Source organism: Callithrix jacchus, chromosome 11 (genome assembly GCF_049354715.1).
Source record: "Callithrix jacchus isolate 240 chromosome 11, calJac240_pri, whole genome shotgun sequence".
NCBI lineage: Eukaryota > Metazoa > Chordata > Mammalia > Primates > Cebidae > Callithrix > Callithrix jacchus.
The window spans coordinates 33,399,671-33,414,111 of record NC_133512.1 but is presented as its reverse complement, the minus strand read 5'-3'; the positions used below and the strand labels follow the sequence as shown (position 1 = coordinate 33,414,111).

Here is a 14,441-nt window from a genome sequence, read left to right as displayed (position 1 = left end):
TTTCAAAAGATATTTGGGTTTTGTTATTTTAAGTAGGAGTCTTACGATGAAATAGTCTTTCTCTTGTCTCCTCTCCCTCTTGTTTGTCATGTCAAGTAAAGCATAATTTCTTAAGATCTTCATGTGTATTTGCTCACCTCTTCTCAGATACTGGGAAATGAAGGTTTGCTCCATTAGTTTGGTTTGGGTTTGGATTAAAATCTGTGTGTATGGAAAGAGATATGTATTATCACTGCATTTTTCCCTCCTTTTTTCAGAAGATCTGTGTAATGGTATTCTTTTTTTCTTCTAATGTTGTAGCTTTCAGAAACCCCTAGCAGCAGTAATAAGTCTGTTTTTGTAATTGTTTGTATTAGCTAACAACCACAATATTCAGAACTGGAGAAACTGGCAAGTCAGGAAGTCTGAAATGCCTTAAACTATCAAAGCAAGTGAGAGTCTTACTAAAGAACAAGGAGTAGGAGGAAAGGATCCAGAACTTCGCACCAAATTCCAAAATTAACTGAGATATTGGTAACTCGCATTAGATCTAAAAAATGTATCTACTTCTAAGGGGAAACAAATCACAGAATGAGAACAATCTTACGAATGTGTCCTTAAATGTAAATTAAGACATTATTATGTAGAAGTGCACTATGTGTTGAGACAGCTAAGAAATGGGTAGATTAAACAGAATCCATGATTTTGAGAGGTCTCCACTGAATTTTTGAGACCTGTCATTTAAAAAAAATCTCTCTGGCTGTTTCCTTTATCAAATTATTCCTATTTTTTTTCTTTTTTCTATGAATACGATCTCTTAGTTTTATCTTCTTACCTGTCACCATTTTCTGTTTCTCCCTGCATTTTGATGGTCAGTTACTTTAATTCTGTTTTTCAGGATTTTTAATTGCTAAAAGTGATACCAGATTTTCTATGCTAATTATAAGGATAGAAATACTAACTTTGTGAGATAAACCACTAACAGCCAGTTCTGTAGCCACTATTTTAAAATATTTCTCTTTGGAGCTTATTATAAAAGTTAGCTGTTTTACATTAGGTAAACTTTCACCTAGTTTAAATTTACAAACTCTTGAGATATTCAGATTACTTGTAGCATAAGTTAAAATCTACACTTTATATTCCAAATAGTATCTCCTTTTCATATGATTGGGCCTGAAATACTGACATAGTAGGATTAAGGTTGACAGTAAATGTCTTACTAAAGGGTGCTAGATAAAATGTCCTGTTCACACATATAGAATAGCATTTATTTATTTTCCTTTTCTAACTTAGTATTCTAAATAAAAAATTTTAGTAATTTAATATGTATTTTGGTTCCCGAATTTCATTACCGTATGACAGATATGAAGAATTTTAGGTGCCAGTTGATTCCTCAGTGCTGAATTGTTTAACTATCTTAACTGACAATGCTATGGTTTTAAATGACAAGGTTGTTTTTAAGAGCAAATGTGACTTTTTTTTTACTGACCACTGCTTGTCCTGCGTAATAGAATATGGTCTCAAATTTTAGTCACTGAGATATACAATTCATTAATTTGATTCTAGGCTAGCCATGTAAAAGAGGGAGGAAGCGCTGGTCTCATTCCAAGCCAGTTCCTGGAAGAGAAGAGAAAGGCATTTGTTAGAAGAGACTGGGACAATTCAGGTGATGAGCGCGACACAATAAGTAACAAGCAGTCCTTTTTGGCCACCTTTCTTTGTCTCTCTTGTCTGAATAAGCAAATGAATTTATTTAAAATATATCTAGAATGAATCCCTCCCTCTGCTCTATTTTCTCTCTCATAAGTATCTTTTTATCCCTTTCTGCCACCTGCTGGTACAGTATCAAAATTTAGTGCCTTAACTCACCCCCACCCTCTTTTGCTTCCTAGGATGCAACATTGGGAAGATAATTCTCCCACCCCTGTAAAATACTATAGGGCAATTTTTTCATGTTCTGATATGCTGTTTAAGTTATATTTTTTTATCATCCTTCAGGACCTTTTTGTGGAACTATAAGTAGCAAAAAAAAGAAAAAGATGATGTATCTCACAACCAGAAATGCAGGTAGGTTTTTAAATACTTTTTGAGAAGGCCAAGTGAAGTAGCTGTGTATCATTTTGTGTGGCAGAAACTCTGAATATGCAGTTTAAAGTGAATGTAATTCAGATTAGTACCTAGTTGCAAGGGGCTGGCATATGAACACATGGTGCAATATAATATAAATTATTTAAATCTTGATATTATGTATACTACCATGTGCTTTATTTTGTGAGTATAGTTTACAGCAAAACAAATTGGTTAGGATTTTTGCTTGTCTTAATGAAGACACAATAGTATAATTGAAACTGTTTGTCCAGAGAATTTTGAAATAGTAATTTGTGTGCTATTTCTAAGGGTAGAATGCCTTTATCAGGATGTTACAAAAATTACGTTTAAAGGCAGCTGGTATCCTGCCATAACACTAACCATGATAGTTTTGGAAAAATAGTACTGGACCAAATAAATCTTAGTCTGCTCTAGTAGAATTATTTCTTAAATATTTTAGTCATGAAGAAATGTTTTTAAAAAGAAAAAAATGGTAACTATATGAGGTTACTGATATGTTTAATAGCTTAATTGAGGTAATCATTCACATTGTACACATTCATGAAACCATCAAATTGTGCACTTTATATACAATTCCTATTTGTCAATTATACCTCAGTAAAGCTGAAAAGGTTTTTAAAAACAATGTAAAATAAGACCTCAGACTTGGATTGGCTACTCCTTTGCTATTAAAAATAAATAAAAAGGAAGGAAGGGAAAGAATGGAAACTACTATATTCTTCCTAGTTACAGAGGATGACAAGAGTAAAAAACAGCTCTATAAATCAGAAGGAGGCTTAATCAAAGGAGCTGGCAATTTTAAAAGTACTTTCTTGACATCAGAGCTACCTCTATGCTGGTAATAAACTAAATAGCAAACCATGTAAGAAATAATATAGAAGGAAGAAGTGGGCTTGTTTTCTCTTAATATTGGTTTAATCTACTGTGGGGAAATTGTGCAAAGAAAGTGTTGCTATTAGTATAATAAGCAAAGGAAGGAGTATTATTACTACAGATTGAGAGTTATAGTAATGACAAGTAATATATTTCAAATCACTTTGGCCCTATTATTCATTAAATATATGCCCATAAGGCTTTTTTGCAAAATAGAAAATTTGTAATTTTCCCACTAAGATTATAATTTTGGGTTATGTTTCTAGTGAAAACGTTTGGATCTAAAATTTATATGTAAATTTCAAAATCTTAATATTTAAATGTATGTTGTCAGTAAATGTCAGTTTGTTGAATTTTCTAATCAAACTGATAATTGTAGATTTGCCATACAATATTTATTCATTTATATAATTGGAAGGTCAATCATTCTGTGGAACTTATTTAAGAAACTACAGTAAGTTTACTCCTCTCCTCCATATTTGATACATACTTTTTATATAAACCGGTCTATAATTTGATTATATTAAAGGATTTTTACTGACAAATTGATAAAAGGTTTCAGTGGATACAATCTCTGATAAATAAGGATAAAACATACAGTTTTTCTAGCTTGATGAGACAAATTTTAAGGGCAAATGGATGAAAGTAGATGTTTAAAGCAATATATAAAATAATTTATGGGTCAGGTGCAGTGGCTTATGCCTGTAATCCCAGCACTTTGGGAGGCTGAGGCAGGAGGATCACTTGAGGCCAACAGTTTGAGACCAGCCTGGGCAACATAGCAAGACCCCATCTCTACAAAAACAGTTTAAAATCATCTGGATGTGGTGGCTCATCCCTGTGGTTTCATCTACTTGGGAGACTCCTTTGAGCCCAGGAGTTCAAAGGTACTGTGAGCTAAGATTGCATCACTATACTCCACTTTGGGTGTCAGTGAGACCCTGTCTTATAAACAGTAATAAAATAATTATTATTTATTGTCCTTTGCCAAATTTGTAAAAACAAATGTGTGCTAAGTGGGTACAAGTCAAGTGATACTTAACTATTAAGACAGCTAAGCCATTGCTAGACAGAATCGCAGAGATTATTTTCATGTGTATAAAAGATGAGTGAATATGTTTTCCCATTTCCCTTTACTTTTAGAATTTGATCGTCATGAAATCCAGATATATGAAGAGGTAGCCAAAATGCCTCCCTTCCAGAGAAAAACATTAGTATTGATAGGAGCTCAAGGTGTAGGTCGAAGAAGCTTGAAAAACAGGTTCATAGTATTGAATCCCACTAGATTTGGAACTACGGTGCCATGTAAGTTTTCTGTGTTTTCCTTGCTATAGAATTGGCAGGAAAGAATATGGGCATATGGAGGAGGGGGATTATTATCATTAATTATTGCTATTCCCAAATAAGTTTTCTTTATGACAATGAAAAAGAACAAGTAAAAGACATTGAAAAATTTAGTAATTCTGCAGCTGTCTTGAAATAGTGCTGCAGTGCTATTGGCTTGCTGTCTGGTGGCAGTTGCTTCTCTAAGCTATTCAGTTCAGAAATGTTAGCATTAAATGCATATATTAGAATTGTGGCAAGATGGACATTTAGGATTTTCTTGTACTGATGTATATCTGAAAAGTTGGATTTTTCAACAATGTTAGTGTAAAGAAAAAGGGAAAGTTTCTGATCCTCAGACATACCCAGTGTGGCAACAGCTGTGTGAATGTACGTGGTCTGGCTTGTAGCTCTCAGTTGTGCAAGGTCATAAACCTGATTTTTGATAACACATGAAGAGTGATTCACCTTTTACTGTAGGCAGCATTAAGGTTACAAAGTCTGAGGTATAGAATAAAATAATACTGATGAGAAGTACAACCAGTAAGGTAACTAAACACTCATTTTAGGTCTTTGCATTCATTTCTCTATTTGCATACTTACATAGAAAGTTAAATAATCATGTCAGAATTATGTTTGATGAGAATGGAATTAGATCAAGGAGTTAGATGATGTTAGTGACTTACTGTAGTGACTAATACACATTTGTGTCTAACTGTAGTGACTAATACACACTTGTCTTTGTTTTTGAAATATGTGAGCCTTTACTTGTAAACTTAGATGTTCTCTCCCTTGAAGAAAGCAGGAGACAAGCTAACATTGCTTTCATAACTCCCTTTTCTTTGCTTCTGTTTGTGACCAAGTCCCCTTTTAACATAGCATTCCTTTAGGTATATTAATGCCTTTAAGCTGTTTTGAGTCATATCCTGGCCTAAGTTCGCCCCCTCTTAATTGAATTTTAGGTTTTGTCCAGCATATTTTGGGCCTAATTCTCAGTGAGTACTTTTATTGCTAAAATTCTTAAAAGTTAGGAAAATAATCTTGTCATTGCCCCCATGTGCCGCTTACAATCCCTTCAGGGTAAGTCTTCAGATTCTACCATAGGCATTGAAAATCACTAAATTTAGACAACTCCTAGTTTAGTGGTTAACAAACAAAAACTTCACTGTAATTAAAGTATGTTAAACTTGCAATTGTGAAAAAAAGAAAAGGTTTTTTGCTTTTATCAAATTAATATGTGCCCAATATTTTCAGCAAGTAGTTCTTAAAGACATATAATGGGAAAAAAATAACCCCTTCTCTTCCCCTGCCTCACCACTGGCTTACTTATGAGAAACAGTCACTTTTTATTCTTTTTGCTATTTCTTTTGGTAGTGTTCCATATTTCTTAATAATGTCTTTAGTCTGCTGTTTCCTGCTTTAGCCAGTTTAGGCCTTATCTGTTTACCTCCTGACTTCCAATATAAAGATAGCTCTATTTTCAGTTAGTTCAATTTTACCTTCTTAAACAGCCTTTTCCCCTTGTGTGACCCAGGAATCTCTGGAGTTCTGTTTTTCCTTATACTAACTGATTTTATATACATGTGTCTTATATACATGTGCATACAGTGTTTTGTTGCTTTTTTAAACCAAGGACTTGTTTATCCAGTAAGTTGTGTTTTTGTTTTGTTTTGTTTTGTTTTTTTCTGGAGTTCTCTGTCTCAGAAACTCTGTCTTTCTGCTTGGATGAGGACTACATGCTGTCTCTCTGACTGCCCAAGTGTTAATACTGGAGTAGTTAGTTCCCTTTGTTGTTATCCTGGGTTGAAGCAGTTGTTCCCAGATCCCATTCTCTCTCTTTCTTGGTTTCTCACCTCGTTTTGCTGGGGCACATCCTCTTGTACATGGAATGCAATGCCTCCATCTTTATGTTTTAAAATGTATATTTTCTGCCCTTTATTTGGCTAATTAGCTGAGAATAGAACTCTGGATTGTAGAATTTAAAAGCTGTTACAATGTTTGCATCATCCCCCAAAGATTCTCTGTACCCATTTCCCACCAGCCTTCTCACCCGCTGCTGCCACAGGCAATTATGAATATTTCTGTCACAATAGATTTACTTATTGTGGACATTTTGTATGCTAGAGTTATACAATATGTGATATTTTGTGACTGGCTTCTTAAAATAATGTCCAGTCTCATCTGTGTTATAGCATGTATCAGTACTTAATTTTTTTTCCTTGCTAAGTGATATTCTATTATATGACTATACCATATTTTATTTATATATTCATCAGTTGATGGACATTCAGATTTTTTTTTTTTTTTTTTTTTTAGCTATTGTGAATAATGCTACAGTCAGCATTTGTATACAGGTATTTGTGTGGACATATGCCTGTTTCTTTTGGGCATATACTTAGGAATGGAATTTGTGGGTTATATAGTGACTATATGTTTAACCTTTAGAATAACTTCCACACTGTTTTCCATAGTGGCTGTACATGTATCCTTTCACAATCCCAGCAGTGTATAAAGTTTCCAGTTTCTCCACATCCTCACCAACATTTGCCATCTGGCTTTATAGTCATCCTAGTGGGTGTAAAGTTGTATCTCATTTTGGTTCTCATTTGCATTTCCTTAACGGCTGATAATGTCAAACAACTTTTCATGTACATATTTGCCATTTATGTATTTTCTTTGGAGAAATGTCTCTTCAAACTGGTTGCCCATTTTTCAATTAGGTGATCTTTTTCTTAAGGTGTAAGAGGAGGTCATATTATATTCTGGATACAAGTTCCTTACTAGGTACATGATTTGCAAATATTTATATTTTCTCTCATTCATTGGTGACTTCTCATGTTTTTGTTGGTGTCCTTTGATAGACAAGTTTTTCATTTTGATGAAGTCCAATTTTATGTATCTTTTGTTGCTCATACTTTTTGTATCATATCAAATATGATACTATATCAAAGCTTTCCCTAATCCAGGGCCACAAAATTTTATACCCATATTTTATTTTAAGAGCTTTATACTACTAGCTGTTACATGCAGATTATAGGATCAGTTTTGTGTCATATGTGAGGAGAGAGTTCCAACTTTATTCTTTTGCTTGCACATACCCAGTTGTCACAACACAATTTGTCAAAAAACATAGTCCTTTCCTCCAATGAATTGTCTTGCCACCCTTTTTGAAAATCAGTTGATTGTAAATGTGAAGATTTATTTATGAACTTGCAATTCTGTTCCATTAATCTAGATGTCAGTCCTTATGCCTGTCCCACATTGTCTTGATTACTGTATATTTGTAATAAGTTTCAAAATCAGGAATTGAGAATCTTCCCAACTTGTTTCTTTTTAAGCTTGTTTGGCCCTTCTGGTTCCTGGCATTTCTGTATAAATTGTAAGGTAAGCTTCCAATTTCTGCAGAAAAAGTAGCTAGAATTTTAAGAAGAATTATATGGACTCTCTAGACCAACTTGAGGACTATTGCCATCTTAACAATATTAATTCTTTTAGTCTATAAGCATGGATGTCTTTCTGTTTATTTAGGTCTTTATTTTAATGCTATTTGTGGCTTCCATTGTACAAATTTTATGCTTCTTAGTCACATTTATTCCTGAGTATTTTATTCTTTTTTATTTTATAGCAAAACATATTTTCTTATTTATTTTTTTTTTGGATTGTTCCTTGCTAGTGTATAGAAATACAACTGATTTTTGTGTATTGGCTTTGTTTTTTAGCCTTATTCACCTCATTGATTCTAATGATGATTTTTTTTGTGTGTGGGTTCCTCAGGATTTTCTATATACAAAATCATGTCATCTGCAAATATAGTTTTACTTGTTCCAATCTGGGTGCTGTTTATGTCTTTGCCTTGTCTAATTGCCTGAACTAGAACCTGCAGTATAATGTGTAATAGTGTAATAGAAGTGGCAAAAGTGGACATTTTTGTCTTGTTCATGATTTTATGGAGAAAGGAGAAAGCATTCCATCTTTCCATTTTAGCTGTGGGTTTTTCATAGAGGCCTTTCATCAAATTGGAGAAGTTCCCTTCTGTTCCTACTTTGTAGACTTTTTATCAAGAAAGGGTGCTAGATCTTGCCAAATGCTTTTTCTTTGTCTGTTGATGGGTCATATGATTTTTGTTTTTCATTGTTTTCTATTCATAATGATGTATTGCATTCATTGATTTTCATATATTGAACCAACATTGTATCATGTGGTAAATTCCAAAAAGATGGTCATGATGTGCCATCTTTTTTTATATACTTCTAGATTCAGTTGCTTGTAGTTTGTCAGGATTTTTGCATCTATATTTATAAGGGATGTTGGTCTATAGTTTTCATTCCTTGTGATGTCATTGTCTAGCTTTGATTATAATATAGGACTTATAGAATTAGTTGTGAAATATTCTTTCTTTTTTCATTGTTTTGGAAGAATATGTGAAGGATTAGTTATAATTTTTTTCAGTGTTTGATGAAATTCACCCATGAAGCTATTTGACCCTGAGCTTTTCTTTGCAGGAAGTTTTGATTATTAATTCAGTCTCTTTACTTGTTACAGGTCAACTTGGATTTTTATTTTTTAATCAGTTTCAGGATTTCTGTGGGATTCATAGTAATTTTTTTTTTCATTTCTGATTTTAGAAATTTCAATCTTCCATCTTTTATTCTTAGTAAAGATTTGTCAGTTTTTTTGATCTGTTGAGACAACCAAATTTTGCCTTCGCTGATTTTCTATGTTTTTTCCGCTTTCTAATTTTCGCTATAATCTTTATTATTTTCTTCTTTCTAAGTATACTTTGGGTTTATTTTACTCTTTTTCTGTTGTTTTTTGGTTTTTTTTAGGTAGAAAATTAAGTTATTGATTTGAGATCTTCTTTTTTAACATAGGCATTCACAGCTATAAATTTCCCTCTAAGTAATGTTTTAGTTGCATCCAAAAGTTTTTGGTATGCTGTGTTTTTGTTGTCATTCATCTCAGAGTACTTTTGATTTGTGTGGGGTTTTTTTTTTTTCAAATAGGTTCAATGGCACATTTTTCTGTAGATGGTTACAGAGACTTTAAAACTATAATCCTGAATGTACAGCTATGCAACACACCAATTAGCCAGATCTAAAATAATAAACTGGCTTCTTCCCATAACTATTATGTTCCAACCCTTCTTCCCTCCACAATAACCCTAAATCTTACATGAAAACAGTTACTATGGCAGAACTGGAACCTATCTTTGTGGCCCAAAGTAAAAACCAAAGAAGAAATAGCAATTCATTGGTTAGTTGGCGAAACCAAGAAATGCAGTGCCCTTCACTGTGCTGCTTCCTCTTATTCGTTTTGTCCCTATTCTTCAGCGCATCCATGTTAGCTCTTAATACATTTGAATTAGCCATATGTTTCAACTCTTTAGAGCTCACCACAGCACTGATCTTTTTCCCATCAGTAGCTTTTAAGACAGTTGTCGAGGGCTTAAAGCCCTCCACAGAACCTTTTCTTAGAATGGGTTTAGTTCAACCATTATACGTCTTCAAGGTAATGAACATGCTGCTGGACAATTGGCACTCTGGAAGAGCCTGGTCAGCTTGTCTGTAACTGTGCTCTTCAACAGCACCATCTACTCTCAAAGTATTTTCTTTCACTTGTGATTGCTTATTTGATCCATTGGCTGTTTGGGAGTATATTGCTTATTTTCAAATTTCTAAAATTTTCTCTGTTACTAAATTAAGGCAATTTAACTTTATATATTACAAATGATCCTAAAATAAAATAGAAAAACATTGATATTTTAGGTAGATAGGCTGTTATAAATCCCGTTTTCTCTTTAACATTGGGATCTTGAGCTTAGTTAACAAATGAAATATTACTTTGTTGATTGTTTCTTCATTATTGGAAGAGCAGCTTAAATTAAGAATTTTGCCTATCACAAAAAAATTACTTCTAAAAAATCACATCATGTAGTTGCTCAGTGTAGAACTGTAAGGAATCAGTTGTAGTCAAACCTTCATGTTCTAATTTCTCTGTTCTGAAATATAAAGCACTTTGAATATGTGGCAATATAGATTGTTTTTTGGAGTGTTGGTAGAGAATAGGATTGTAGTTAAAATTTATGTAAAACTAACATTTCTCTAAGAATTAAAATTCCCTCAAAAAAGCCCACTGCTTTTTAAAATTAATGTACACAATGTTGAGCCAAGTCCTATTATGCATTTATTTGGGCAGTCAAAAGTTGCCTTAGAAGTTTTACTGTGCACCTTTGGTCAATAATTCCAGCAACCTTAAACATCACACAGTTTTGAGTATGAATATGATGACTATCATAGCATCCTGAAGATTCTCAAAGATACTTTATAAACACTCTTCACAGTAGTCTAAGATGACTACTCTCAAGGTTGAGCCCGAAAACAGGGGGAGAAGGGGAGTCCTATTATACCTAATGATCTCATTTGACTCTTATTTTTGAGCATTAGTTTGAAGTTTATTTTGTTCTTAAAAAAGTTTTCTGTGTCTTATGCTTATTGAAAGTAGTCAGAACACTGTCATCTTTTTATTTGGATTACTTTCTTAGTTTAATTTGGTGTACTTAATAATTCCATCAGTTATTCTGCAACTACTTAGCTAATAGAAGTAGGATACGTCTTATATCTGATCCATCCAAGCCCAGGGAAAGACTAAGCTTGAAATAACACACTCAAAAATTAGTTTTATTCTTCAAAGCTAATGTTAACAAAATTGTCAGAGAGTATACCTTTGCAACAGTTTAAAAAATGATAACCATTCCTAGCAAAGGGTTGTGTCTCTGCAAGTATTCAAAGCTCTAAAATATCAGACAAAAGGATCTCCTACTTCTAAATTTTGACTTGAGCTATTCAGTTTCTCATTCTCCCAGAAATAATGTGTCGGGTCAGAGTAGGAAGGTTAATAGACCATGATAATAATGAGGTGGCTAGCTCTACCCCTGAATTGTAAAATAGAACAATTAATCACTGGGAATATCGACAAACAAGAAGCTAAAAGAAAGGGTTGGTTTTGAGATAAAATATAGGATAATTTGTGGGTAAAACTACACTTTAAAAAATTGGTATTACAACTAAGAATAGGTGAACTTTGCTAACCTTTTGGGGCACTTAGGAAGTGTTAAAGTGGAAAGAAAGGATGTAATAGATTCCTAAGAAGTAGAGTGCTGGTCAGTTGAAAAAATACTCACTTGCAACATGCCTCACACTTATTAAAATGTAGCATAATTAAGAACTTCATTGAAGGCTCTGCAGCTAAGTAAATATATTTGGAGTTTCAAAGTGATTTTAAGAATCATATTTTTGGATACAAATTTTATGTTGGGGACTACCTCTTAAAATATTCCTCTAAGGTATCAAGAAACTCTTTCTATTAAAGGGCCACATAATAAAGTTTTAGGCTTTTTAGTCCATACAGTCTGTCACAATTACTACCACCATTTTAATGGGAAAGAAACCATGTATGATACATAAACATGAGTATGACTGTGGTTCAATCTGTTTCTTATTTACAAAAATAAGAAACAGATCAGATTTGGCCATAGGCTGTAGTTTGCTGCACCAGGTAGAAAAATGTTAAGCTACCCTGTGTACTTTATTTTTTATGCCCTACAATTTCTTTGTACAAAAATCTCAACATTAGTTACTTCACGGAAACCAAGGGAAGATGAAAAAGACGGCCAGGCATATAAGTTTGTGTCACGATCTGAGATGGAAGCAGATATTAAAGCCGGAAAGTATTTGGAACATGGGGAATATGAAGGAAATCTCTATGGAACCAAAATTGATTCTATTCTTGAGGTTGTCCAAACTGGACGGACTTGCATTCTGGATGTCAACCCACAGGTAAGCTGATTTGATTCCAAAGCTGTTTTTTATATTTTGTTTTCTGTGGAGTTTTTTCATGTGTGTCAGGGGATGGTGGGTTGGGGTTGTTTTGTCAGGGTGGAAAGGTGGCTCTTTCTTTCTGTTTCCTTTGGGTGTTAGAGAATGTTATTATGTATACATAGCTAGTTAAATAAATCTCTAAACAATTAGCCAACAGAGGCTTGGGTGGCAATAGAAACTGTGTGATTAGATCTACGGTGGAAGTTTAGTATGTATTTATTTACCTGTTCAGGTAATGCATAAATGCTTGTGTTAAGAAATGTTAAGTTTAAAATTCAAGTCTGCAGTATAAAGAATAAAAAATCACTCCCCCTCCTACCTGACACACACACATACCTCTACACTATTCATTTTATTCTCACTCTGTGTTTCTCTCTCATCTACCCCTTCCCACTCCGCTGCACTCAGCCCAACCTCACTTCCATGGTCAGAGATAAGAATTGTTAATAGTTTCTTATGTACCTTTCTAGTCATTTTACTATGCCTTAAATACAAATACATATAAGGTAATGGATTTTCTGTTTTTGTTGTTTGTTTGTTTTTTTAAATAAATGGAAAAATTTTATATAGATTCTTCAGGGGTTTTATTATATAGTACTATTTCTTGAAGATCTTTTTATGGTAGTTATTATAGAGCTTTTTTTCTTTGTAACTGCTATATAGTACTTTATAGTATGAATGTATATTCATTTATTTAACTACTCTCCAATTAATCAACATTGAGGTTATTTCTACTTTTTCAATATTAACAGAATTCTACAATTTAACATAAAAAGAGTTTACATCACTCTTGATTTTTGATCATTGTTTTATACTTTCCTTTGTTCAAGAGGAACAGACCGAGTTCAGAACAAAATAAATGGATCATTATTTTAAGAAAGTACTATATGGAATGAGAAGAACAGAATGGGGATAGGTATTAAATTATGTCGTTTAATCCACAGGACAAGTGCAAATAGTCTTTGATTTATACTAAAGGTAGCAGAATTCTGGTTCTCTATTATTGTATAAATTATAATTATTCTTTTACACAGGCATTGAAAGTATTGAGGACATCAGAGTTCATGCCCTATGTGGTCTTTATTGCTGCTCCAGAGTTAGAGACATTACGTGCCATGCACAAAGCTGTGGTGGATGCAGGAATCACTACCAAGCTTCTGACGGTGAGCCAGCCATGCGATTTCCCTTCTAAAATTTTTCCTTTTCTTTTGAGCATGTTTAACTCTTATCTTTTTTTTTTTTTTTGAGGTAGAGTCTCCCTTTGTCGCCTGGGCTGGAATGCAGTGGAGGTTGGCTCACTGCAACCTCCATCTCCCAGGTTCAAGCAGTTCTCCTGCCTCAGCCCCCTAGGTAGCTGAGATTGCAGGTGTGCACCAATACATAAAAATTTGTGTATTTTTAGTAGAGATGGGGTTTCACCATGTTGACCAAGCTGGTCTCATCCTGACCTCAGGTAAACTGTCCACCTCGGCCTCTCAAAGAGCTGGGATTACAGGCTTGACCCACCACGCCTGGCCATCTCTTATCTAATTATGCTTATGAAATAAAAATTATGCTTATGAAATTCTGTATAAGGCACTACAGAATAAAAATTCATTAGATGTAGTTAGGTTCTGGAAAAGTATTCTTTTACTTGAAAATTATTGTTCACTTTATTTAAATCAAAAGTTTAGTTCTGCTTTGTAAAGTAAAATGGACCAATATTAAAATATACATATTAATTGAACCCTTTTATTTTGTAGTGGGGTAACTGGGCTCCAAGACCATAAGCAGTCATGTTTATTATATGGTTTATCATTGGTAGAGTCAGGTATTCTAATGTTTAGGTTCTATTACATGTTTTCTCCTTTTTTTTCCTCTTTCATTTATGGAAACTTAAAAACATACACAAAAGAGGGAAAAAATGAGCCCCATATGCCCATCACCTGGCTTCAATAATCATGGGAATTTCTTGTTTTAATTAGACCCCTCCCTTCTTCCTCCTCACCTTGAATTCAAATTTTTAAGCAAATTTTTGATATCATGTCATCCATAAATACTTCAGTATTCATATCTAAAAGATAGACTCTTAAAATGTAATACCATTAAATGTCTTACTGTTATCTACATGCAATCTACATTTGAATTTCCCCAAGGTTTTTTTTTTCTTAAGTTGATTTGTTCAAATCAGGATTCAAACAAAATCAACACATTGAATTTCTTTGATGTCATCTAAATCTTTTTTCCAGCCTAAATCAGGTATAGTTAGCTATACCTACCTAACGTGTCCAGCTTGATCAG

General features: G+C 33.5%; 1 protein-coding gene across 15 annotated transcripts in view; it reads left to right on the top strand.

The window, feature by feature from the left end:
- Positions 1–14,441, top strand: part of PALS2 (protein associated with LIN7 2, MAGUK p55 family member) — a 124,871-nt gene that overhangs the window by 98,049 nt on the left and 12,381 nt on the right. For all 15 annotated transcript variants that reach the window (XM_009002272.5, XM_009002268.5, XM_035253618.3 and 12 more), the window contains 5 exons: positions 1,546–1,645; positions 1,978–2,046; positions 4,105–4,266; positions 11,917–12,119; positions 13,196–13,324. In XM_009002272.5, the coding sequence (XP_009000520.1) occupies positions 1,546–1,645; positions 1,978–2,046; positions 4,105–4,266; positions 11,917–12,119; positions 13,196–13,324 (663 nt within the window). The remainder of the gene's footprint in view (positions 1–1,545; positions 1,646–1,977; positions 2,047–4,104; positions 4,267–11,916; positions 12,120–13,195; positions 13,325–14,441) is intronic.